This window comes from Oncorhynchus kisutch, linkage group LG2 (genome assembly GCF_002021735.2).
Source record: "Oncorhynchus kisutch isolate 150728-3 linkage group LG2, Okis_V2, whole genome shotgun sequence".
NCBI lineage: Eukaryota > Metazoa > Chordata > Actinopteri > Salmoniformes > Salmonidae > Oncorhynchus > Oncorhynchus kisutch.
Genome location: NC_034175.2, coordinates 80288748 through 80316469, shown reverse-complemented (window position 1 = coordinate 80316469; position 27722 = coordinate 80288748). Strand labels below are relative to the sequence as shown.

The window sequence follows — 27722 nt, the reverse complement described above, 5'->3', positions numbered from 1 at the left end:
CTGTGGCTATAAATGCTACAAAATCCACCTTCTTCACAATAAGTGGATCCAGATCACTTGATTGACGTATAACATTTGCAACTTGTTGTGTTGTATCTGCCACCATGTCTTCTTCAAAACTGTTGCCACTCCAACACTCTTCACCACCTCCACATAGGAGATTTGCTGTACAGCCCTGATCCTTGACATGCAACCTCTTTCACGCTAACAGGGCACTCTGGGAATTCAGGAATATGATCCCGACCACAGTTGAAACATTTTACATTCATGGACTCTAAAATAACACATTCCTACCGTCTGCAAAGACTTGGCACATGGACAAATGATTACACTTCTTTGCATTAGATCAGGTTTTGTACAAATGCTCTTACAGCATATCTTATATATCCCAACTTTACAGAGGGTGATAAATACACATCAAACATCAATAATACAGATCAACTTGGAACCTTTTCCCCATTCTCCTTATGGGTCAAGTCACGTGCATTAACTACTCCTGGATTTTCTTACCTAAGATATTGATTATAAATGTCCATCGGGACGGCAGCGATAACACCTTTTTACCGGTGCTCTGCTCTGAAAATCTAAGCCTACCACTTCATGCGTCGATAATTTCGACGCAATAATTTCTATTATTGGACTTCACTGTCGTCACTTCACTCATCTTTCTCGCTAACTGTACTCGACGTGCTTTCAACTTCAAACTACACTTCTGCTTCCCTCCTTCCTCCCACTACCCCGCATTTGCACGTTCCAACCAGCGCTTCAAGGTTTGACTATAAGATTGTAAAGTGTTTTGTCGCCACCAGCTGTACCTATAAGAGAAAAAGGACAACCATTCGAAATAATGAATAGGTTCCGGTTGCAGGTTCCGGTGGTAGATGGCGCCAAAGCGCTGCGCTGGAGTTGAGACGGACAGCCGCGCGCGCGTGGCCGCCTTAACGACGCAGATGGTAACTGACGTAACGCTTAGTTCGCTAGTGCGTCAAGTCAGTCAGTCAGCTATAGCCAAGATTTAAAATACATATATATATTTTTAATGATTTGTAGCCTAAACGTTTGTGTTGAAAGTGAGCTGTAGTTTCGTTTTTTGCCTGCCAAAAACGTTTTAATTCTTTGTTTTACTGCTGCACCTTGCTTAATAAAGGTGTATGTAATGCTAGCTAGCTAACAGCTTGCTAACTGTTAACCGTTTGACCGTCCCTGTTTGTGAGACCTGTTGAAATGGATGACCATGATTCCCTGGGCAGTATGGACAGTTTACTTCTCCAGCTAGGTATGTTTTCAACGTTGACCTTTATTCCACTATACCCTAACCATAGCTAGTGATTTACAGGAGTTCAATGGCTAACTGGTTGCTTTTCTTTGCTGATTTATAGCTCTGCAAACCAGGGACATCGCTCAGAAGAGGGATCAGATCAATCAACAGATTCAAAGTAAGTGATGGTGTCGCCTCACAGAAGGCAGCTAGCGATATGGGGTGACTAGCTATCTCATGGTGACAGGTTTAAGCCCCGCTCCAGCTGTTAACAGCTACATTGGTGTCAGAAGTGGGATAACGTTAGTCCATCTCTTTTATGTGAATTCTGCTCCACAGGGGACCATGGTACTTTTCAGTATGTGCTATAATGCCCCGGGGGGGATTGAATTCTGGGGGAAAGTCAATGATATAATCTCTGTACTTATAGACCAAATATTGTCATTACATCCAATAGTGATTTTGCTTTGTGATTACTGAATGGCACTTGACAGAATGCCAATGGAGATGTGGTTGGCAGGAACCACAGCTGCCAAGTAAAAGTATTGAATGAAGGTGGTTTCCACCTCATCAGTTACCATTGCAGCAATGGCTGCTCACATTTCAGGAAATGATCTGTATGGAACTGTCCACAGCCAGGATTCACAGGGCCAGGGTGTCCACCCTGGACACCTGGAAAAAAAGCAGCAGCGAACATATCAGAACTTTTATCCAACAGACCTGTACATCCATGAACGGATCTCTATCATTTGTAACTATTTCTGATGTATGTATTGTGATGTATTGTTTAATAGATGTACTATGTAAGGTATATTTATGTAGCTGTTTTTATTTCACAAGAGATTTTAAATATATTCAGATTTCAGGGTGCGGGGTGGTAGTTTTTAAAATATTCATACAATGGGGTCCCAAATTATTGACCCCCTTGAAAAATACGAGCAATAATGACTTTAGAATAAATCATTAAAATACTGAGCTACAGTTGATGTCGGAGGTTTACATACACCTTAGCCAAATACATTTAAACTCAGTGTTTCACAATTCCTGACATTTAATCCCAGTAAAATTTCCCTGTCTTAGGTCAGTTAGGATCACCACTTTATTTTAAGAATGTGAAATGTCAGAATAATAGTAGAGATAATTATTTATTTCAGCTTTTATTTCTTTCATCACATTCCCAGTGGGTCAAACGTGTCGGGTAGCCTTCCACAAGCTTCCCACAATAAGTTGGTGAATTTTGGCCCATTCCTCCTGACAGAGCTGGTGTAACTGAGTCAGGTTTGTAGGCCTTTTTGCTCTCACATTCCTTTTCAGTACTGCCCACACATCTTCTATAGGATTGAGGTCAGGGCTTTGTGATGCACACTCCAATACCTTGACTTTGTTGTCCTTAAGCCATTTTGCCACAACATTGGAAATATGCTTGGGGTCATTGTCCATTTGGAAGACCCATTTGCGACCAAGCTTGAACTTCCTGACTGATGTCTTGAGATGTTCCTTCAATATATCCACATAATTTTCCTACCTCATGAAACCATCTATTTTGTGAAGTGCACCGGTCCATCCTGCAGCAAAGCACCCCCACAACATGATGCTGCCACCCCCGTTCTTCACGGTTGGGATGGTGTTCTTCGGCTTGCAAGCTTCTCCCCTTTTCCTCCAAACATAATGATGGTCATTATGGCCAGAGTACGATCTTTTTTCCCATGTGCAGTTGAAAACTGTTGTCTGTTTTTTTTATGGCGGTTTTGGAGCAATGGCTTCTTCCTTGCTGAGCGGCCTTTCAGGTTATGTCGATATAGGACTCGTTTTACTATGGTTACAGATACTTTTGTTCCTGTTTCCTCCAGTATCTTCACAAGGTCCTTTGCTGTTGTTCTGGGATTTATTTGCACTTTTCGCACCAAAGTGAAATCAAATCAAATTTGATTTGTCACATACACATGGTTAGCAGATATTAATACGAGTGTAGCGAAATGCTTATTCTTCTAGTTCCAACAATGCAGTAATAACCAACGAGTAATCTAACCTAACAATTTCACAACAACTACCTTATACACACAAGTGTAAAGGGATAAAGAATATGTACATAAAGATATGAATATGCAGTAGATGGTATAGAGTACAGTATATACATATGAGATGAGTAATGTAGGGTATGTAAACATTATATTAAGTGGCATTGTTTAAAGTGGCTAGTGATACATTTTTTACATCAATTTTTCCATTATTAAAGTGGCTGGAGTTGAGTCAGTATGTTGGCAGCAGCTACTCAATATTAGTGATGGCTGTTTAACAGTCTGATGGCCTTGAGATAGAAGCTGTTTTTCAGTCTCTCGGTCCCTGCTTTGATGCACCTGTACTGACCTCGCCTTCTGGATAATAGTGGGGTGAACAGGCAGTGGCTCGGGTGGTTGTTGTCCTTGATGATCTTTATGACCTTCCTGGGACATCGGGTGCTGTAGGTGTCCTGGAGGGCAGGTAGTTTGCCCTCGGTGATGCATTGGGCAGACCTCACTACCCTCTTCACCACGCTGTCTGTGTGGGTGGACCAATTCAGTTTGTCTGTGATGTGTACGCCGAGGAACTTAAAACTTACTACCCTCTCCACTACTGTCCCATCGATGTGGATAGGGGGGTGCTCCCTCTGCTGTTCCCAGAAGTCCACGATCATCTCCTTTGTTTTGTTGACGTTGAGTGTGAGGTTATTTTCCTGACACCACACTCCGAGGGCCCTCACCTCCTCCCTGTAGGCCGTCTCGTGCGTTCAACTCTAGGAGACAGAACGCGTCTCCTTCCTGAGCGGTATGATGGCTGTGTGGTCCCATGGTGTTATACTTGCGTACTATTCTTTGTACAGATGAACGTGGTACCTTCAGGCGTTTGGACATTGGTCCCAAGGATGACCCAGACTTGTGGAGATCGACACTTTTTTTTCTGAGGTCTTGGCTGATTTCTTTTGATTTTCCCATGATGTCAAGCAAAGAGGCACTGAGTTTGAAGGCCTTGAAATACATCCACAGGTACACCTCCAATTGACTCAAATTATGTAAATTAGCCTAACAGAGGCTTCTAAAGCCATGACATCCTTTTCTGGAATTTTCCAAGGTGTTTAAAGGCACAGTCAACTTAGTGTATGTAAACTTCTGACCCACTGGAATTGTGACACAGTGAATTATAAGTGAAATAATCTGTCTGTAAACAATTGTTGGAAAAATTACTTGTGTCATGCACCAAGTAGATGCCCTAACCGACTTGCCAAAACTATAGTTTGTTAAAAAGAAATATGTGGAGTGGTTGAAAAACAAGTTTTAATGACTCCAACCTAAGTGTATGTAAACTTCCAACTTCAACTGTATATTGTATGCGGAAAAAAAGCGAAATATAATTTTTTACTAACACAATTGTTCAGAGAAAGATATATTTTCTTTAACAGGTAATATTATTGACACCGCTAAAGAATCATATATAAATAAAGATGAGTATATTTGGGCCCATATTCCTGACATGCTTACAGTACATCTAGCTCGTGACTCTACAAACTTATTGGATGCATTTGCAGTTAGTTTTAGTGTATTTCAGGTTATTTTGTGCCCAATAGTAATATAATATATTGTGTGATTTTGGAGTCACTTTTATTATAAATAAGAATAGAATATGTTTCCAAACACTTCTACATTAATGTAATGAATCGTGAATAATGATGAGTGACAAAGTTACAGAGGGTCAAAGATCATAATTCCAAGACATTCTAACCTCCCCTGTTATTGGTAATGGTTAGAGGTTAGCATGTCTTGGTCGTTTGATCATTTACCCTCTATCTCAGTCATCATTATTCACCATTCATTCAGGATTATCTGTAATCATGTTAGCATCCACATTAATGTAGAAGTGTTTTGACTCCAAAATGATACAGTACATTATTTACCGTTGATATTCTATTGCATCCAACACATTTGTAGAGTCACAAGCTTTATGTAGTCATTGTGTGCTTGGAATATGACCAAATACTACACTTTTGACTACATTATTTATAAGAATCTTTAGGAGTGTAAATAATTTTTACCCCAACCTTTTTGAGAGAAAACATTACTTGTTAAAGAAAATATCTTTCTCTGGGTTGTATTAGCATAAAATAATATAATCTCACATTTTCTTTAGCGTACAAAGTAGCTCAGTATTTGAATTATTTATTTTATAGAGTCATTATTGCTCATCCTTATAAGGGGGGTCAATCATTTGGGACCCCACTCTATATACATACTGTATATACAGTGCATTCGGAAAGTATTCAGACCCCAGACACCATTTTGTTACGTTAAAGCCTTATTCTAAAGTTAATTTAATAGTCCGTCCGTCCCGCCATCAATCTACAGACAATAACCCACTTTGACAAAGCAAAGCCAGGTTTTTAGAAATGTTTGCACATTTATGAAATAACAAAACCAGGCAATATCACATTTACATAAGTATTCAGACCCTTTACTCTGTACTTTTGTTGAAGCACCCTTGGCAGCGATTACAGCCTCCAGTCATCTTGGGTATGACGCTACAAGCTTGGCACACCTGTATTTGGGGAGTTTCTCCCATTCTTCTTTGCAGATCCTCTCAAGCTCTGTCAGGTTAGATGGGGAGCGTCGCTGCACAGCTATTTTCAGGTCTCTCCAGAGATGTTTGATCGGGTTCAAGTCCGGGCACTGGCTGGGCCACTCAAGGACATTGAGACTTGTCACGAAGTCACTCCTGCGTTGTCTTGGCTTTGTGCTTAAGGTCATTGTCCTGTTGGAAGGTGAACCTTCTCCCTCATTCTGAGATCCTGAGCTCTTTGGATCAGGTTTTCATCAAGGATCTATTTGTACTTTGCTCCGTTCATCTTTCCCTCAATCCTGACTAGTCTCCCTGCCACTGAAAACATCCCCAAAGCATGATGCTGCCACCACCATGCTTCACCATAGGGATGGTTGCAGGTTTCCTTTACTCTGTACTTTACTCTGTACCTATGAATTGAAAAACTTGATGAAACCAAAAAGAAGTGGGACAATCCTACAGTCTCTCAGGCCTTTAATAACATCATATCAAGGGCAGGCCATAGGTAACAATTTCTGTTGTGGTTGTCTTATGTTTTAGCTGTCTGGTGTTCATTAATCAGTTTATTTTATTTTATCACCAGTCGGCAAAGCCAATGTTGCTGAGAAGAAATCCTACATCATAGGGATCCAGAAAAACATCAGGAAGCTTGAGGAGGAATCTCATCATAAGCAGAACATTGTGAAGCATCTCAAAGGCAATACGAAAAGGTAAAGCAAAAGTTTGTTGTGTTTTTTGTAGGTGGGTCTTTATAAATAATGGGGCCATTGTGTGACATTGGAATCAACATTTCAAAATGGTTTGAAACAAAAATAGAAAGGTTTTCATGCAGTTCCACATGTGTACTTAGACTAGAGGAATGCAACTGAATATATGCCCATAACTATACATACTTTAAGCAGGGTTCATCAAGTCAAATTCAAGGACTTTCAAGGACTTTTTTAAGTACTTCATTATAATTTTCAAGGACCTCAATGTTGTACAATCAGTTGTTGTACAACTGTACATAATAATTTAGAACCCCCTCCTCATCAATAGTAGGACCATTACCACTTTAAGAATACGGATATATAACCCCGTCAATAGAAGGTAGGACCATTACCACTTTAAGAATACGGATATATAACCCCGTCAATAGAAGGTAGGACCATTACCACTTTAAGAATACGGATATATATCCCCGTCAATAGAAGGTCGGACCATTACCACTTTAAGAATAAGGATATAGAACCCCGTCAATAGAAGGTAGGACCATTACCACTTTAAGAATACGGATATAGAACCCCGTCAATAGAAGGTAGGACCATTACCACTTTAAGAATAAGGATATAGAGCCCCCTCCCCCTCAATAGAAGGTAGACCATTACCACTCTATGAATAAGGATATAGAACCCCCTCAATAGAAGGTAGGACCATTACCACTTTAAGAATACGGATATAGAACCCCGTCAATAGAAGGTAGGACCATTACCACTTTAAGAATAAGGATATAGAACCCCCTCCTCCCCCTCAATAGAAGGTAGGCCATTACCACTCTATGAATAAGGATATAGAACCCCCTCAATAGAAGGTAGGACCATTACCACTTCAAGAATAAGGATATAGAGCCCCCTCCCCCTCAATAGAAGGTAGGCCATTACCACTTTAAGAATAAGGATATAGAGCCCCTTCCCCCTCAATAGAAGGTAGACCATTACCACTCTATGAATAAGGATATAGAACCCCCTCAATAGAAGGTAGGACCATTACCACTTTAAGAATAAGGATATAGAGCCCCCTCCCCCTCAATAGAAGGTAGACCATTACCACTCTATGAATAAGGATATAGAACCCCCTCAATAGAAGGTAGACCATTACCACTCTATGAATAAGGATATAGAACCCCCTCAATAGAAGGTAGGCCATTACCACTTTAAGAATAAGGATATAGAGCCCCTTCCCCCTCAATAGAAGGTAGGCCATTACCACTTTAATAATAAGGATATAGAGCCCCTTCCCCCTCAATAGAAGGTAGGCCATTACCACTTTAATAATAAGGATATAGAGCCCCTTCCCCCTCAATAGAAGGTAGGCCATTACCACTTTATGAATAAGGATATAGAACCCCCTCAATAGAAGGTAGGACCATTACCACTTTAAGAATACGGATTTAGAGCCCCTTCAATAGAAGGTAGGCCATTACCACTTTAAGAATAAGGATATAGAATCCCCTTCCCCTCAATAGAAGCTAGGGCCATTACCACTTTAAGAATAAGGATATAGAGCCCCCTCCCCCTCAATAGAAAGTAGGACTATTACCACTTTAAGAATAAGGATGTAGAGCCCCTTCAATAGAAGGTAGGCCATTACCACTTTTCCACATTTTGTTACGGTACAGCCTTCTAAAATGTATTAAATAATTGTTTCCCCTCATTAATCTGCATACAATACCAATAATGAAAAAACAAAAACAGGTTTTTAGAATTTTATGCATATTAATAAAAATGTACAAAACGGAAATATCACATTTACATAAGTATTCAGACTCTTTACTCAGTACTTTGTTGATGCACCTTTGGCAGCGATTACAGACTCAAGTCTTCTTGGGTATGACACTACAAGTTTGGCACACCTGTATTTGGTGAGTTTCTCCCATTCTTCTCTGCAGATCCTCTCAAGCTCTGTCAGGTTGGATGGGGAGCGTTGCTGAGCAGCCATTTTCAGGTCTCTCCAGAGATGTTCGATCGGGTTCAAGTCCGGGCTCTGGCTGGGCCACTCAAGGACATTGAGACTTGTTCCGAACCCACTCTTGTGTTGTCTTGGCTGGTAGGCCATAAAAGCTCACAGAACGGGACCGCCGAGTGCTGAAGTACGTAGCTCATAAAAATCATCAGTCTTCGGTTGCAACACTCACTACCAAGTTCCAAACTGCCTCTTGAAGCAACGTCAGCACAATAACTGTTCGTTAGGAGCTTCATGAAATGGGTTTCCGTGGACAAGCAGCCACACACAAGCCTAAGATCACCATGCTCAATGCCAAGTGTCGTGTGGAGTGGTGTAAAGCTCGTCGCCATTGCACTCTGGAGCAGTGGAAACGCGTACTGTGATGAATCCCGCTTCACCATCTGGCAGTCCGACGGACACATCTGTGTTTGCTGGATGCCAGGAGAACGCTACATGCCCTAATGCATATTGTCAACTGTAAAGTTAGATGGAGGAGGAATAATGGTTTGTGGCTCTTTTTCATGGTTTGGGCTAAGTCTCTTAGTTCCAGTGGAGGGAAATCTTAATGCTACAGCATATAATTATATTCTAGACTGTGCTTCCAAATTTGTAGCAACACTTTTGGGAAGGCCCTTTCCTGTTTCAGCATGACAATTCCCCCTCACAAAGCGAGGTCCATACAGAAATGGTTTGTCAAGATCAGTGTGGAATAACTTGACTTGCCTGCACAGAGCCCTGACCTCAACCCCATCGAACACCTTTGGGATGATTTGGAACGCCGACTGTTAGCCAGGCCTAACCGCCCAACATCAGTGCCCGACCTCACTAATGCTCTTTTGGCTGAATGGAATTAGATGTTCGACGAGCGGTGTCCACATACTTCTGGTCATGTAGTGTAGGTTGGTACCCTAGTTTATTGAAAGACCCATGTACAGCCAGGCCTGTAGTGTAGGTTGGTACTCTAGTTTATATAAAGATCCATGTACAGCCAGGCATGTAGTGTAGTATGGTACCCTAGTATATAGAAAGACCCATTTACAGCCAGGTCTGCCCTAGCTTTGGATTGCATTCACAAAACATATCAGAGTAGGAGTGCTGATCTAGGATCAGTTTTACCCTTTACAGTAGATGATAATTAATATAATTATATAGACGGGGGGATGTGATCCTGGACAGCACTCTGAGACACTTTGTGAATACAGGCCCTGCTGTGAATTCTTGTATCATGGTACCCCCTCTCTTGCAGTCTAAAGGGAACTAACGGCCTCCTGCTGCAGTATGAGAAGACGCTGCAGGCTGAATTGGAGAGGAGACGAGACAACTGTAATCAAGACATGTAGGCCTACATTTTGTCTTGACATTTACATCATGGTCATTTACAGTGAAAAAGCACAGAATTATTAGACAACCCGTAACACTGAATCAGCTATACTTAGGCCTCCAATGTGTCTGCTGTAGGAAAGTGTACCAGGAGAGAATAGAGCGCTACAGGAAGGTTTTCCAGCAGCACAAAGAGAGTTACTACCAGAACCCTCTGGCCAAGCAGCTGCTGATGATTCAGTCAGGAAAAGAAGAGCTGGAAAGCAGGATTAAAGTTTGTGAGGACCAGATAACAGCCAAAGAGAAGGCTCTGCAGGATCTACTAGGTAACTACTAGGACAATGATTCCTTACAGTAAACACACCTGACTCAACTTGTCAACCAGTCATCAAGCCCTGGATTACTATATTTCATCTTTATTTAACTAAGCAAGTCAGTTAAGAACAAATTCTTATTTACAATGACGGCCTAGGAACAGTGGGTTAACTGCCTTGTTCAAGGGTAGAACGACAGATTTTTAGCTTGTCAGCTTGGGGACTCGATCTTGCAACCTTTCGGTCACTGGCCCAATGCTCTAACCACTAGGCTACCTGCCGCCCCAAACCCCAATCAGGTGACTTTGCCCGGTGTGCTGCTGGCTGTACCGGAGGACTGGAGTTGGGAAACTGGATTTTTAAAAATGTATTTAACTAGGCAAGTCAGAAACACTGTACTCGGTAACCAAATGGTAACCAATATCCTCTACTAGGTAACTAACACGTTTTAGTCCACTGAATATCCTGTGTCTTTGGTTTGATGTACAGTACAAAGAAGTACAAGCTTATTTCTTTTTTCCCTCAGGTCAAACATTGTCCATCGAAAATCCATTGGAAAGGTATCCTTTTGCTCGGTTAATGTCAACCGAAACTCACTGACATGCAAAACGATTAGGGTTGAGCCGATATATGATGAAATTGAATATTGTGATATTTGACATTGACAATATGTCAGGAAGTGCAAGAAGGTATATTGTGATTTTCAAGACCATACTTTATTTGAACAGTTTTATTTGTTAGTCTGTATCAATACGGTAAATTAAGTCTAAATAAATTAACTAAGCCTTGTTTTTTCACCACACAAAGATTATTTAATGGGAATGTGATTATAATATCGTATAAAATATTAACTATTGTAGTCTGGAATGATATAGTCATTACCAGCCCAAAATGATTATATCAGGTATTGCAATATTTGGAGTAGCATATGGTAAAAGCTCACCCCAGATATTTAATTTCAGAATTGGTTAGGGTTAAGTTAAGGGTCAGTTCTAGATTTTGATGAGTGGTTTTATAGGTCAGGAGTGTCCTTATTGCCTCTGAAAGTGTGTCAGATAAGGTGAGCAGTTCTCAACTTTTCTGTCCAGCATCTCTGGTCTATTGACGGCAGCAGAGTCTCACAGACAGTCATCGGCTCAGACTGAGGATGACCATCAGTCTCCACTAGACATCTCCTCCCTCCATGTTTCCCAGGTAAATATATATCTCTCCTCCTCCTATCTCTCCCAGGTAGCTATCTCTCTCCTCCACCTATCACTCCCAAGTATCTCTCCTCCTCCCGTCTCTCCAAGCCTAAGGTATCTTTAGCCTGGATGCTGGGACTCAGTTCAGTCTAGACAAGAGTGGTCAGTCATCTTCCTCTGGTCCTTTTGCAGGATGGCCATGAGAAACACGGAGAGGGAATTGAAGAGCATCTAGAGAAGACCGTTGCTCACCCTCCATCACAAGGAGACACACACTGTGACCTGTGGTCATACCCAGAGGCAATGGGTAGGATCTTCAATGGTTAGGATCTTCAATGGTTAGGATCTTCAATGGTTGGGATATTCAATGGGTAGGATATTCAATGTGTAGGATATTCAATGGGTAGGATATTCAATGTGTAGGATATTCAATGGGTAGAATATTCAATGGTTAGGATCTTCAATGGTTAGGATCTTCAATGCTTCATTTCTGGGCTTTCACTTTGTGGGCCCATTTCCAGTTTAAATTGATTCTGGTGGTAAAATGTTTTAAATCCGTCCTCCAGATGGAATACACGCTTCAGACCAGGAGGAGGGAAGTTTACTAGAGGAACAGGTCTGCTCTTTATTATTAGAATATAATCATATCAGTATTCAACAACGTGGTACTGCTGTAAAATCACACTCCAAGTAACATCAGCATCAGTTAGAAGAGAACATGGACACAGACCTATTCAGTGACAGGACACTGATGAAGTACTGTGCTGTAGATTCATGATTCTGTTATATACGGCAGACAGTTGTGCGTCCCAAATGGCTCCCTATTCCCTTAAAGTGTACTCTGCACTACTTTTGATCAGTGCCCAAGGCTCTGGTTAAAAGTAGTGCACTATGTAAGGAATAGGGTGCCATTTAGGAGGCCACGTAACGCTCTTGTTATACAGTGCATTCTGAAAGTATTCAGACCCCTTCACTTTTTCCACATTTTGTAACCTTACAGCCTTATTCTAAAATGGATTCAATTGAATGTTTTCCTCATCAATATACACACACTACCCCATAATGACAAAGCAAAAGCAGGTTTTTAGAAATGTTTTCTAATCTATAAAAAATTAAAAACAGAAATACCTTATTTATCGAAATTGAGCTCAGGTCCATCCTGTTTCCATTGATCATCCTTGAACTTAAATTCAATTGATTGGACATGATTTGGAAAGACATACACCTGTCTATATAAGGTCCCACAGTTGATAGTGCATGTCAGAGCAAAAACCAAGCCATGAGGTCAAAGGAATTGTCCGTAGAGCTCAGAGACAGGATTGTGTCGAAGCACAGATACGGGGAAGGGTACCAAAACATTGCTGCAGCATTGAAGGTCCCCAAGAACACAGTGGCCTCCATCATTCATAAAAGGAAGAAGTTTGGAACCACCAAGACTCTTCCTAGAGCTGGCCGTCCAGCTAAACTGAGCAATCAGAGGAGAAGGGCCTTGGACATGGAGCTGACCAAGAACCTAATGGTCACTCTGACAGAGCTCTAGAGTTCCTAATTGGAGATGGGATTAACTTTCCAGAAGGACAACCATCTCTGCAGCACTCCACCAATCAGGCCTTTATACTAGAGTGACCAGATGGAAGCCACTTCTCAGTAAAAAGCACATGACAGCCCGCTTAGAGTTAGCCAAAAGTCACCTAAAGGACTCTCAGACCATGAGAAACAACATTCTCTCATCTGATGAAACAAAGATTGAACTCTTTGGCCTGAAAGACAAGCGTCACTTCTGGAGGAAACCTGGCACCATCCCTACTGTGAAGCATGGTGGTGGCAGCATCATGCTGTGGGAATGTTTTTCAGTGGCAGGCAGACTAGTCAGGCTTGAGGGAAAGATGAACTGAGCAAAGTACAGAGAGGTCCTTGATGAAAACCTGCTCCAGAGCCCTCAGGATCTCAGAATGAGGCAAAATTTCACGTTTCAACAGGACAACGACACTAAACACACAGCCAAGACAACAGAGGAGTGGCTTCAGGACAAGTCTCTGAGTGTCCATGAGTGGCCCAGCCACAGCTCGGACTTAAAGCCAATCAAACATCTCTGGAGAGTCCTGAAAATAGCTGTGTAGCAATGCTCCCCATCCAACCTGACAGAGCTTAAGAGGATCTGCAGAGAAGAATGGGAGAAACTCCAAATACAGGTGTGCCAAGCTTGTAGTGTCATACTCAAGAAGACTTGTGATATTTCATTTTTTATTTTTTTTAAATAAATTCGCAAACATTTTTTTAAACGTTTTTTTGCTTTGTCATTATGGGGTATTGTGTGTAGATTGATGAGAGGGGAAAACAATTGAATCTATTTTAGAATAAGGTTATAACGTAACAAAAAAGTGAAGGGGTCTGAATACTTTCCGAATGTAAATATGCTATGTAACATCTGTTTGACTCTTTATAGAAGGAGTGTCTGAACACCTCCAGTACAGTGGGGATGGAGGAGGTGAAGGAGAGGGGGACTGAGGGAGGAGACGAACAGCCTACACCCCTCATTACTGAGGCGGAGGAGGATGAAGGGATGGGAGCAGCATTCTCTCCTCAGACTCCTAATAGAATGAAAGCTGTGTCCAGCACCCCAACCTTCTCCCTGAAGTAAGACATGCATAGTTAACCTAGGCTGGGTCTGAGATGGCACCCAGGGCCCAGGTCAAAAGTAGTGCACCCTGGGCTCTGCTGAAAAGTAGTACACTACAGTCATGGCCAAAAGTTTTGAGAATGACACAAATATACATTTTTGAGTCTGCTGCCTCAGTTTGTATGATGGCAATTTGCAAATACTCCAGAATGTTATGAAGAGTGATCAGATGAATTGCAATTAATTGCAAAATCCCTCTTTGCCTTGTAAATGAACTGAATCCCCCAAAAACATTTCCACTGCATTTTAGCCCTGCCACAAAAGGACCAGCTGACATCATGTCAGTGTTTCTCTCGTTAACACAGGTGTGAGTGTTGATGAGGACAAGGCTGGAGATCACTCTGTCATGCTGGTTGAGTTTGAATAACAAACTGGAAGCTTCAAAAGAAGGGTGGTGCTTGGAATCATTGTTCTTCCTCTGTCATCCATGGTTACCTGCAAGGAAACACGTGCCGTCATCATTGCTTTGCACAAAAAGGGCTTCACAGGCAAGGATATTGCTGCCAGTAAGATTGCACCTAAATCAACCATTTATAGGATCATCAAGAACTTCAAGGAGAGCGGTTCAATTGTTGTGAAGAAGGCTTCAGGGCGCCCAAGAAAGTCCAGCCAGCGCCAGAACCGTCTCCTAAAGTTGATTCAGCTGCGGGATCGGGGCACCACCAGTACAGAGCTTGCTCAGGAATGGCAGCAGGCAGGTGTGAGTGCATCTGCTCGCACAGTGAGGCGAAGACTTTTGGAGGATGGCCTGGTGTCAAGAAGGGCTGCAAAGAAGCCACTTCTCTCTAGGAAAAACATCAGGGACAGACTGATATTCTGCAAAAGGTACAGGGATTGGACTGCTGAGGACGGGGGTAAAATCATTTTCTCTGATGAATCCCCTTTCCGATTGTTTGGGGCATCCGGGAAAAAACTATCATCAGTCCTGTGTCATTCCAACAGTAAAGCATCCTGAGACCATTCATGTGTGGGGTTGCTTCTCAGCAAAGGGAGTGGCTCACTCACAATTTTGCCTAAGAACACAGCAATGAATAAAGAATGGTACCAACACATCCTCCAAGAGCAACTTCTCCCAACCATCCAGGAACAGTTTGGTTACAAACAATGCCTTTTCCAGCATGATGGAGCACCTTGCCATAATGCAAAAGTGATAACTACCGTAATTTCCGGACTATAAGCCGCTACTTTTTTTCTACGCTTTGAACCTCGCGGGTTTATACAATGACGCGGCTAATTTATGGATCTTTCCCGCTTTCACAAGATTCATGCCGCCAAAAAACTGAGCACCATCACATAGTGTGACGTAAATCGACCGTGCTCAAACTTCCCATCATTCTGATTACGGTAGTCATTTTGTCACCCTCATCATGTCAAAGACACGGAGAAATGCATATGATGCAGCTTTCAAGTTGAAGGCGATCGATCTGGCTGTTGGAAAAGGAAATAGAGCTGCTGACAGCGTGGAGCATTGTAAAAAAATCCCCTATCATCAACGGGTTTCGAAAGGTTAGACTGCTGCGTGTTGAAGAGGGCAGCGATCCAACATCGGATGAAGCAATTCTGAGGCTATTCAACTCCGACACCGAAGGAGATGACTTCAGTGGTTTCAGTGCACAGGAGGAGGAAGATAGTGACCAATGACTTTCTTGGTAGGCTACTGTTTAATTTTTGTTACAAGCCGTGTTTCGTTAAAGCCTATTTATTTTTGTTACAAGCCGTGTTTCGTTTAAAGGCTGTGTAAAGTTCATTTGTTTCAATGTACCGGTGCGGCTTATTTATGTACAAAATACATATTTTTTTATAATTCAGTGGGTGCGGTTTATATTCAGGTGCGCTTAATAGTCCAGAAATTACGGTAAGTGGCTCGGGGAACAAAACATTGATATTTTGGGTCCATGGCCAGGAAACTCCCCAGACCTTAATCTCATTGAGAACCTTTGGTCATATATGTCTCCAAGGTGGCATAGCAGTTCAGACGTCTTTTGTCCTCGTCTTATCGTGTCCTGTATATATATATATATATACAACTTTTTCACATACATTTTATTTTTATTTTCCATCAACTCATCTTCAAAACACTCTCCTGCAACCCGCCTCACCAATGTATATTTATAAAAAAGTATTATTTACCTCAGATCTGTAATCCTCCAAGAAGCTAGCCAGAAACTCCAAGAAGCTAGCCTGAAACTAGCCAGAAGCTAATCCAGAAGCTAGTTCAGAAGCTAGTTAGCTCCTTTACTGGCAAATCGTTAATATTCAGCTAACCACGGTTTGTGGTCATCAGCTATCCTTTAGCTCGAAAATCTATCGCCAGTTCTGTACGGCGCAGCGCGGCTCGGAACGGAACATACCGGACCAATTTTTCTCTCCATGTCCCTGGATTTCGACTGCTCTCTGGACATTCATACCCGGATCTCACAGCTAGCTAGCTGCTATCCGTGTGACTATCGGCCTTCGTCGATTCCGGAGCAAACATCAATTATTCCGGAGCTAGCAAGCTCCGTCAATCACTCCTGAGTTCCATCAATCACACCTGGGCTGCAGTCACCTATCCGGACCCGTTTTACTGCCTTCGCGGAGCCCCACCGGGCCTTCACAACTGGACTGCCAACGTTATCTACCCGAAGGAGTTATTCGGCTGGCTCCTCCGTCGCGACGTTACCTGAACGCCCATCTGCGGCCTGCTAACCGTTAGCAGTCTTTACCGGCTGCTATCTGAATAGACAATCGGACAATTTTTTATTATTATTATTTTTTTATTTTTTATTATTATTATTATGTTTTCTTCTTGGGCCTCTATAACTATATCTATTGTTTTTATTTTTGTTGTTGTTGTGTGATTTGGATTAATCCCCTCTACCACACGGAACCCCACTAATCTACTGACGGAACGTAAGGGGTGGCTAACAGACCTCCATCCTATGCTAGCTTGCTACCGATGCCCTGGCTAGCTGTCTAAATCACCAACCAACCTCTCCACTCACCGGACCCTTTTGATCACTCGACTAAGCATGCCTATCCTTAATGTCAATATGTCTTGTCCATTTCTGTTCTGGTTAGTGTTTATTGGCTTATTTCACTGTAGAGCCTCTAGTCCTGCTCACTATACCTTATCCAACCTATTAGTTCCACCACCCACACATGCAATGACATCTCCTGGTTTCAACGATGTTTCTAGAGACAATATCTCTCTCTTCATCACTCAATACCTAGGTTTACCTCCACTGTATTCACATCCTACCATACATTTGTCTGTACATTATACCTTGATGCTATTTTATCGCCCCCAGAAACCTCCTTTTACTCTATGTTCCAGACGTTCTAGACGACCAATTCTCATAGCTTTTAGCCGTACCCTTATTCTACTCCTCCTATGTTCCTCTGGCGATGTAGAGGTGAATCCAGGCCCTGCAGTGCCTAGCTCCACTCCTATTCCCCAGGCGCTCTCTTTTGACGACTTCTGTAACCGTAATAGCCTTGGTTTCATGCATGTTAACATTAGAAGCCTCCTCCCTAAGTTTGTTCTATTCACTGCTTTAGCACACTCTGCCAACCCGGATGTTCTAGCTGTGTCTGAATCCTGGCTTAGGAAGACCACCAAAAACTCAGACATTTTAATTCCAAACTACAACATTTTCAGACAAGATAGAACTGCCAAAGGGGGCGGTGTTGCAATCTACTGCAAAGATAGCCTGCAGAGTTCTGTCCTACTATCCAGGTCTGTACCCAAACAATTTGAACTTCTACTTTTAAAAATCCACCTCTCTAAAAACAAGTCTCTCACCGTTGCCGCCTGCTATAGACCACCCTCTGCCCCCAGCTGTGCTCTGGACACCATATGTGAACTGATTGCCCCCCCATCTATCTTCAGAGTTCGTGCTGCTAGGCGACCTAAACTGGAACATGCTTAACACCCCAGCCATCCTACGATCTAAACTTGATGCCCTCAATCTCACACAAATAATCAATGAACCTACCAGGTACCTCCCCAAAACCTTAAACACGGGCACCCTCATAGATATCATCCTAACCAACTTCCCCTCTAAATACACCTCTGCTGTCTTCAACCAAGATCTCAGCGATCACTGCCTCATTGCCTGCATCCGTAATGGGTCAGCGGTCAAACGACCTCCACTCATCACTGTAAAACGCTCCCTGAAACACTTCTGCGAGCAGGCCTTTCTAATCGACCTGGCCGGGGTATCCTGGAAGGATATTGATCTCATCCCGTCAGTAGAGGATGCCTGGATATTTTTAAAAAATGCCTTCCTAACCATCTTAAATAAACATGCCCCATTCAAGAAATTTAGAACCAGGAACAGATATAGCCCTTGGTTCTCCCCAGACCTGACTGCCCTTAACCAACACAAAAACATCCTATGGCGTTCTGCATTAGCATCGAACAGCCCCCGTGATATGCAGCTGTTCAGGGAAGCTAGAAATCATTATACACAGGCAGTTAGAAAAGCCAAGGCTAGCTTTTTCAAGCAGAAACTTGCTTCCTGCAACACTAACTCAAAAAAGTTCTGGGACACTGTAAAGTCCATGGAGAATAAGAACACCTCCTCCCAGCTGCCCACTGCACTGAAGATAGGAAACACTGTCACCACTGATAAATCCACCATAATTGAGAATTTCAATAAGCATTTTTCTACGGCTGGCCATGCTTTCCACCTGGCTACTCCTACCCCGGACAACAGCACTGCACCCCCAACAGCAACTCGCCCAAGCCTTCCCCATTTCTCCTTCTCCCAAATCCATTCAGCTGATGTTCTGAAAGAGCTGCAAAATCTGGACCCCTACAAATCAGCCGGGCTAGACAATCTGGACCCTTTCTTTCTAAAATTATCTGCCGAAATTGTTGCCACCCCTATTACTAGCCTGTTCAACCTCTCTTTGGTGTCGTCTGAGATTCCCAAAGATTGGATAGCAGCTGCGGTCATCCCCCTCTTCAAAGGGGGGGACACTCTTGACCCAAACTGCTACAGACCTATATCTATCCTACCGTGCCTTTCTAAGGTCTTCGAAAGCCAAGTCAACAAACAGATTACCGACCATTTCGAATCTCACCATACCTTCTCTGCTATGCAATCTGGTTTCAGAGCTGGTCATGGGTGCACCTCAGCCACGCTCAAGGTCCTAAACGATATCTTAACCGCCATCGATAAGAAACATTACTGTGCAGCCGCATTCATTGATCTGGCCAAGGCTTTCGACTCTGTCAATCACCATATCCTCATCGGCAGACTCGACAGCCTTGGTTTCTCAAATGATTGCCTCGCCTGGTTCACCAACTACTTCTCTGATAGAGTTCAGTGTGTCAAATCGGAGGGTCTGCTGTCCGGACCTCTGGCAGTCTCTATGGGGGTGCCACAGGGTTCAATTCTTGGACCGACTCTCTTCTCTGTATACATCAATGAGGTCGCTCTTGCTGCTGGTGAGTCCCTGATCCACCTCTACGCAGACGACACCATTCTGTATACTTCCGGCCCTTCTTTGGACACTGTGTTAACAACCCTCCAGGCAAGCTTCAATGCCATACAACTCTCCTTCCGTGGCCTCCAATTGCTCTTAAATACAAGTAAAACTAAATGCATGCTCTTCAACCGATCGCTACCTGCACCTACCCGCCTGTCCAACATCACTACTCTGGACGGCTCTGACTTAGAATACGTGGACAACTACAAATACTTAGGTGTCTGGTTAGACTGTAAACTCTCCTTCCAGACCCATATCAAACATCGCCAATCCAAAGTTAAATCTAGAATTGGCTTCCTATTTCGCAACAAAGCATCCTTCACTCATGCTGCCAAACATACCCTTGTAAAACTGACCATCCTACCAATCCTCGACTTTGGCGATGTCATTTACAAAATAGCCTCCAATACCCTACTCAACAAATTGGATGCAGTCTATCACAGTGCAATCCGTTTTATCACCAAAGCCCCATATACTACCCACCATTGCGACCTGTACGCTCTCGTTGGCTGGCCCTCGCTTCATACTCGTCGCCAAACCCACTGGCTCCATGTCATCTACAAGACCCTGCTAGGTAAAGTCCCCCCTTATCTCAGCTCGCTGGTCACCATAGCATCTCCCACCTGTAGCACACGCTCCAGCAGGTATATCTCTCTAGTCACCCCCAAAACCAATTCTTTCTTTGGCCGCCTCTCCTTCCAGTTCTCTGCTGCCAATGACTGGAACGAACTACAAAAATCTCTGAAACTGGAAACACTTATCTCCCTCACTAGCTTTAAGCACCAACTGTCAGAGCAGCTCACAGATTACTGCACCTGTACATAGCCCACCTATAATTTAGCCCAAACAACTACCTCTTTCCCAACTGTATTTAATTTTAATTTATTTATTTATTTTGCTCCTTTGCACCCCATTATTTTTTTATTTCTACTTTGCACATTCTTCCATTGCAAAACTACCATTCCCGTATTTTACTTGCTATATTGTATTTACTTTGCCATCATGGCCTTTTTTGCCTTTACCTCCCTTCTCACCTCATTTGCTCACATTGTATATAGACTTGTTTATACTGCATTATTGACTGTATGTTTGTTTTTACTCCATGTGTAACTCTGTGTCGTTTTATCTGTCGAACTGCTTTGCTTTATCTTGGCCAGGTCGCAATTGTAAATGAGAACTTGTTCTCAACTAGCCTACCTGGTTAAATAAAGGTGTTCTCAACTAGCCTACCTGGTTAAATAAAGGTGTTCTCAACTAGCCTACCTGGTTAAATAAAGGTGTTCTCAACTTGCCTACCTGGTTAAATAAAGGTGTTCTCAACTTGCCTACCTGGTTAAATAAAGGTGTTCTCAACTAGCCTACCTGGTTAAATAAAGGTGTTCTCAACTTGCCTACCTGGTTAAATAAAGGTGTTCTCAACTTGCCTACCTGGTTAAATAAAGGTGTTCTCAACTAGCCTACCTGGTTAAATAAAGGTGTTCTCAACTTGCCTACCTGGTTAAATAAAGGTGTTCTCAACTTGCCTACCTGGTTAAATAAAGGTGTTCTCAACTTGCCTACCTGGTTAAATAAAGGTGTTCTCAACTTGCCTACCTGGTTAAATAAAGGTGTTCTCAACTTGCCTACCTGGTTAAATAAAGGTGTTCTCAACCAGCCTACCTGGTTAAATAAAGGTGTTCTCAACTAGCCTACCTGGTTAAATAAAGGTGTTCTCAACTTGCCTACCTGGTTAAATAAAGGTGTTCTCAACTAGCCTACCTGGTTAAATAAAGGTGTTCTCAACTAGCCTACCTGGTTAAATAAAGGTGTTCTCAACTAGCCTACCTGGTTAAATAAAGGTGTTCTCAACTAGCCTACCTGGTTAAATAAAGGTGTTCTCAACTAGCCTACCTGGTTAAATAAAGGTAAAATAAAAAAAAATAATAAAAAAATCCTCAAGAGGCGGGTGGACAAACAAAAACCCACAAATTCTGACAAACTCCAAGCACTGATTATGCAAGAATGGGCTGCCATCAGTCAGGATGTGGCCCAGAAGTTAATTGACAGCATGCCAGGGCAGATTGCAGAGGTCTTGAAAAAGAAGGGTCAACACTGCAAATATTGACTCTTTGCATCAACTTCATGTAATTGTCAATAGAAGCCTTTGACACTTATGAAATGCTTGTAATTATACTTCAGTATTCCATAGTGACATCTGACAAAAATATCTAAAGACACTGAAGCAGCAAACTTTGTGGAAATTAATATTTGTGTCATTCTCAAAACCTTTGGACACGACTGTACTGAGGGGAAAGGGTGCCATTTGAGATGCAGACCTCCCAGTTGTATATAAATGCTTACTTACTTATGTATATGAATGAGTCTTATATAATATCTCCAGCAGGAGCCACAGTGGGTCACCTAGTCAGCTAGACGGATCCACAGTAAAATCCCCAGGCTTCCTGTTCTCCATGAGCTCAGCTCCTAGCCCCACCACCCCTGACTTCTCTGGCTTCCACTGTGGCTTTGAACTGGGCTCAGGCCAGGAGGAAGTGAGGGAACATCAAAAACACTTTTTACAATGATGACCCATCCATCAATAACTCTTTATATTAAACTCTAATATTGTGTTTCATTGTAGGAGCCTCCTTTCCCCTTCAGCAGCTCATATTTCAGCAGTGAAAAGGTACCATTATATGTTCTGTTATATGTTATTCTCTGTCGTGTCAGTATCAGACATAATGTGGAACTTGGCTAATTTATTACCTTTTTATTTTTGTCATCTTAGAAACCGTCAGGATCCAGATCGCCATCAGGTGGGAAATTCTGTCTGCGATTAATAAATTATACTTTTCAAAAGTGATTATTTTTTAGTTGGAGTGCTGATCTAGGATCAGTTTTGCCTTTAAAATGAAAATTAATGGACAGGGGGAAACTGATCCTTTATCGGAGACATTTTATAAATACAGACCCTAATATGATTCTTCCTCTGTGTAATAGCAATATGTATGTTGTTGAAGGCTTCCTGTTTGCCCGGCCAGAGTCGGAGAAGTCAGAAGATGGATTTGAGTTCCCCTTCAGCTCTAAGAGTCCTGGTCAACCGTCAACCAGCAGAGAGAAGGGATCAGGGGCTGGGGACTCCTTCCCTTTCTCCTTTAACTTCTAGCACATCTTACTGTAAAACTTCATGTATGCTTCAAATGGCACCCTATTCCTTATATAGTGCACTACTTTTGCCCAGGGCCATGTAGTGTTCTAGGGCAATAGGGCGCCATTTGGATGCATCCTGAGATTCTTCCTCGTTACTGTACATGAGTTCCATTTCATGTTTGGTTATTTCTAGAAATATGCAGAGGACTTCAACACAACTCTTTGTTGTTGTTATGCACTGTAGATCTGTTTTAGCGGTTGTTAATATTTACTCTAGTAATTAGTTGAATCAACTGTTGTATGAAAATTACTACCTTATAAGATAAAGTACCATCTAGACTTAAACTTCGCTGTTTGTTCATAAGTCATTTATAATTATTTAAAACTTAATTGTATTAATATTTAACTAAATAAAATCAGATAAAAACATACATTTGTGTCAAGTTGGCTGGATGTCCTTTGGGTGGTGGACCATTCTTGATACACACAGGAAACTGTTGAGCGTGAAAAACACAGCAGCTTTGCAGTTCTTGACACAAACCGGTGCACCTGGCACTTACTACCATACCCTGTTAAAAAGGCACTTAAATCTTTTGTCTTGCCCATTCACTCTCTGAATGTCACACATACACAATCCATGTCTTAATTGTCTCAAGGCTTAAAAATCCTTCTTTAACCTGTCTCCTCCCCTTCATCTACACTTATTGAAGTGGATTTAACAAGTGACATCAACAAGGGAGCATAGCTTTCACCTGAATTCAGGTGGGACCTAACGATGGAATATTATCACAATACTTTGGTGGCGATACGATATATATTGTGATTCTCACGATTCTATACCGATTTAATTGTAATTTGCTGTTCCAAACATATTGCTCACCATATGTCTGCACCATACATTTGCAGAAGGACAAGAGTTTTGATCAGTCATGGAAATAAAAGTCCTGAAAAAAAATTGGAACACAGAGAATTGAGTTCACAAGTGCCGATGAATCCCTGAAGAGGGTGCAGTTAACCTTTCCATTTGATAGAGAGCCCAGAGCCCAGTGCCCAGTGCAATCGCAACAAATATTCTGTTCAGACCCCAACCAAGGATCATCAAAAGCTGGGCTATAAATTCTCGGGCAACCCAAAGATTCCTAGATGCCCTTCCAGACTCCCTCCACCTACCCAAGGACGTCAGAGTACAAAAATCGGTTAACCATCTAACTTAAGAAACTAAATTTAACCTTGCGTAATACCCTAGATGCAGTCACACCCCTAAAAACAAAAAACATTTGTCATAAGAAACTAGCTCCCTGGTATACAGAAAATACCCTGAAGCAAGCTTACAGAAAATTGGAACTGAAATGGCGCCACACCAAACTGGAAGTGTTCCGAGTAGCTTGGAAAGACAGTACCATGCAGTATCGAAGAGCCCTCACTGCTGCTACACCAAACTGGAAGTGTTCCGAGTAGCTTGGAAGGACAGTACCATGCAGTATCGAAGAGCCCTCACTGCTGCTACACCAAACTGGAAGTGTTCCGAGTAGCTTGGAAAGACAGTACCGTGCAGTATCGAAGAGCCCTCACTGCTGCTACACCAAACTGGAAGTGTTCCGAGTAGCTTGGAAGGACAGTACCATGCAGTATCGAAGAGCCCTCACTGCTGCTACACCAAACTGGAAGTGTTCCGAGTAGCTTGGAAAGACAGTACCGTGCAGTATCGAAGAGCCCTCACTGCTGCTCGATCATCCTAACTTAATTGAAGAGAATTAGAACAATACCAAATGTAATTTTGATACTGTTGCAAAGCTAACTAAAAAGCAGCATTCCCCAAGAGAGGATGGCTTTCACTTCAGCAGTGATAAATTCATGAACTTCTTTGAGGAAAAGATCATGATCATTAGAAAGCAAATTACGGACTCCTCTTTAAATCTGCGTATTCCTCCAAATATATATCTCTTGACACATTGATGAAAATAGTCTTGGCCTCTAAACCTTCAAGCTGCATACAAATCAAATCAAATCAAATGTATTTATATAGCCCTTCGTACATCAGCTGATATCTCAAAGTGCTGTACAGAAACCCAGCCTAAAACCCCAAACAGCAGCAATGCAGGTGTAGAAGCATACTGGACCCTATTCCAACTAAACTACTGAAAGAGCTACTTCCTGTGCTTGGCCCCCCTATGTTGAACATAATAAACGGCTCTCTATCCACCGGATGTGTACCAAACTCACTAAAAGTGGCAGCCTCTCTTGAAAAAGCCAAACCTTGACCCAGAAAATATAAAAAATCTATCGGCCTATATCAAATCTCCCATTCCTCTCAAAAACTGTAGAAAAAGCTGTTGCGCAGCCTTCCTGAACACAAACAATGTATATGAAACGCTTCAGTCTGGTTTTAGACCCCATCATATCACTGAGACTGCACTCATGAAGGTGGTAAATTACCTTTTAATGGCGTCAGACCAAGGCTCTGCATCTGTCCTCGTGCTCCTAGACCTTAGTGCTGCTTTTGATACCATCGATCACCACACAGAGATTGGAAACCCCAATTGGTCTACAGGACAAGTTCTGGCCTGGTTTAGATCTTATCTGTTGGAAAGATATCAGTTCGTCTCTGTGGATTGTTTGTCCTCTGACAAATCAACTGTAAAGTTCGGTGTTCCTCACGGTTCCGGGGTTGATCAAGCCACCGTCCCAGCATTAGTCTTCCAGGTATCATATACTGTACAGTTTTCTCTTCTGTCGCATCAGCCTGAATTTCTTTAACCTCTACAGGATCGGTGTTCACCCTCGGGACGGTTGAGCTAACGTAGGCTAATGTGATTAGCAGGTTGTAAGTAACAAGAACATTTCCCAGGACATAGACATATCTGATATTGGCAGAAAGATTAAATTATTGTTAATCTAACTACACTGTCCAATTTACAGCAGCTATTACAGTGAAATAATACTATGGAATAGTACATTATTGCCTCTTGCATTTCAAAGATTTAAAAACACATGTTTTTTCTTTGTATTATCTTTTACCAGATCTAATGTGTCATATTCTCCTACATCCCTTTCACATTTCCACAAACTTCAAAGTGTTTTCTTTCAAATGGTATCAAGAATATGCATATCATTGCTTCAGGTCCTGAGCTACAGGCAGTTAGATTTGGGTATGTCAAAAGGGTGTGATCCTTAACAGTAGATGTTACAGATGCTATAGTAAGGTTACTTTACCGTACATGTGTATATGACCAGACCTGAGAATTGACTCGTCTGATATAGAGGTCCTGGATGGCAGGGAGCTCGGCCCCAATTATGTACTAGGTCGTATGCACTACCCTCTGTAGTGCCTTGTGGTCGGATGCCAAGCAGTTGCCATACCAGGTGGTGATGCAGCCAGTCTAGATGATCTCAATGGTGCAGCTGTAGAACTTTGAGGATCTGAGAGCCCATGTTGAATCTTTTCAGCCTCCTGAGGGGGAATTGTCCTCTTCACATCTATGTTGGTGTGTGAACCATGGTAGATTGTCCTCTTCACATCTATGTTGGTGTGTGTGAACCATGGTAGATTGTCCTCTTCACATCTATGTTGGTGTGAACCATGGTAGATTGTCCTCTCCACATCTATGTTGGTGTGAACCATGGTAGATTGTCCTCTTCACATCTATGTTGGTGTGAACCATGGTAGATTGTCCTCTTCACATCTATGTTGGTGTGAACCATGGTAGATTGTCCTCTTCACATCTATGTTGGTGTGTGAACCATGGTAGATTGTCCTCTTCACATCTATGTTGGTGTGAACCATGGTAGATTGTCCTCTTCACATCTATGTTGGTGTGAACCATGGTAGATTGTCCTCTTCACATCTATGTTGGTGTGTGAACCATGGTAGATTGTCCTCTCCACATCTATGTTGGTGTGAACCATGGTAGATTGTCCTCTTCACATCTATGTTGGTGTGAACCATGGTAGATTGTCCTCTTCACATCTATGTTGGTGTGAACCATGGTAGGTTGTCCTCTCCACATCTATGTTGGTGTGAACCATGGTAGATTGCCCTCTTCACATCTATGTTGGTGTGAACCATGGTAGGTTGCCCTCTTCACATCTATGTTGGTGTGAACCATGGTAGGTTGTCCTCTTCACATCTATGTTGGTGTGAACCATGGTAGATTGTCCTCTTCACATCTATGTTGGTGTGAACCATGGTAGATTGTCCTCTTCACATCTATGTTGGTGTGAACCATGGTAGATTGTCCTCTTCACATCTATGTTGGTGTGAACCATGGTAGATTGCCCTCTTCACATCTATGTTGGTGTGAACCATGGTAGATTGTCCTCTTCACATCTATGTTGGTGTGAACCATGGTAGATTGTCCTCTTCACATCTATGTTGGTGTGAACCATGGTAGATTGTCCTCTCCACATCTATGTTGGTGTGAACCATGGTAGATTGTCCTCTTCACATCTATGTTGGTGTGAACCATGGTAGATTGTCCTCTTCACATCTATGTTGGTGTGAACCATGGTAGGTTGTCCTCTCCACATCTATGTTGGTGTGAACCATGGTAGATTGTCCTCTCCACATCTATGTTGGTGTGAACCATGGTAGATTGTCCTCTTCACATCTATGTCGGTGTGAACCATGGTAGATTGTCCTCTTCACATCTATGTTGGTGTGAACCATGGTAGGTTGTCCTCTTCACATCTATGTTGGTGTGAACCATGGTAGATTGTCCTCTTCACATCTATGTTGGTGTGAACCATGGTAGGTTGTCCTCTTCACATCTATGTTGGTGTGTGTGAACCATGGTAGATTGTCCTCTTCACATCTATGTTGGTGTGAACCATGGTAGATTGTCCTCTCCACATCTATGTTGGTGTGAACCATGGTAGATTGTCCTCTTCACATCTATGTTGGTGTGAACCATGGTAGATTGTCCTCTTCACATCTATGTTGGTGTGAACCATGGTAGATTGTCCTCTTCACATCTATGTTGGTGTGTGAACCATGGTAGATTGTCCTCTTCACATCTATGTTGGTGTGAACCATGGTAGATTGTCCTCTTCACATCTATGTTGGTGTGAAC

General features: G+C 42.4%; 1 protein-coding gene across 4 annotated transcripts; it reads left to right on the top strand.

Moving 5' to 3' along the window:
* Positions 1-857: 857 nt before the first annotated feature.
* Positions 858-23084, top strand: LOC109883407 (uncharacterized). 4 transcript variants are annotated; one of them, XM_031801900.1, is made up of 14 exons: positions 858-1276; positions 1380-1436; positions 6429-6555; positions 9795-9884; positions 10007-10194; positions 10709-10742; positions 11271-11376; positions 11559-11688; positions 11933-11982; positions 13813-14003; positions 21908-22055; positions 22145-22189; positions 22292-22319; positions 22524-23084. In XM_031801900.1, exons 1-14 carry the CDS (start codon positions 1225-1227, stop codon positions 22667-22669), a joined length of 1392 nt encoding a protein of 463 aa, XP_031657760.1. In that variant the 5' UTR covers positions 858-1224; the 3' UTR covers positions 22670-23084. The 4 variants fall into 4 exon arrangements, with proteins under 4 accessions (XP_031657760.1, XP_031657768.1, XP_020331029.1 ...); XM_031801908.1 differs by having other exon boundaries at positions 877-1276; positions 11559-11673; XM_020475440.2 differs by having other exon boundaries at positions 878-1276; positions 21905-22055.
* The last annotated feature ends 4638 nt before the right edge of the window (positions 23085-27722 follow it).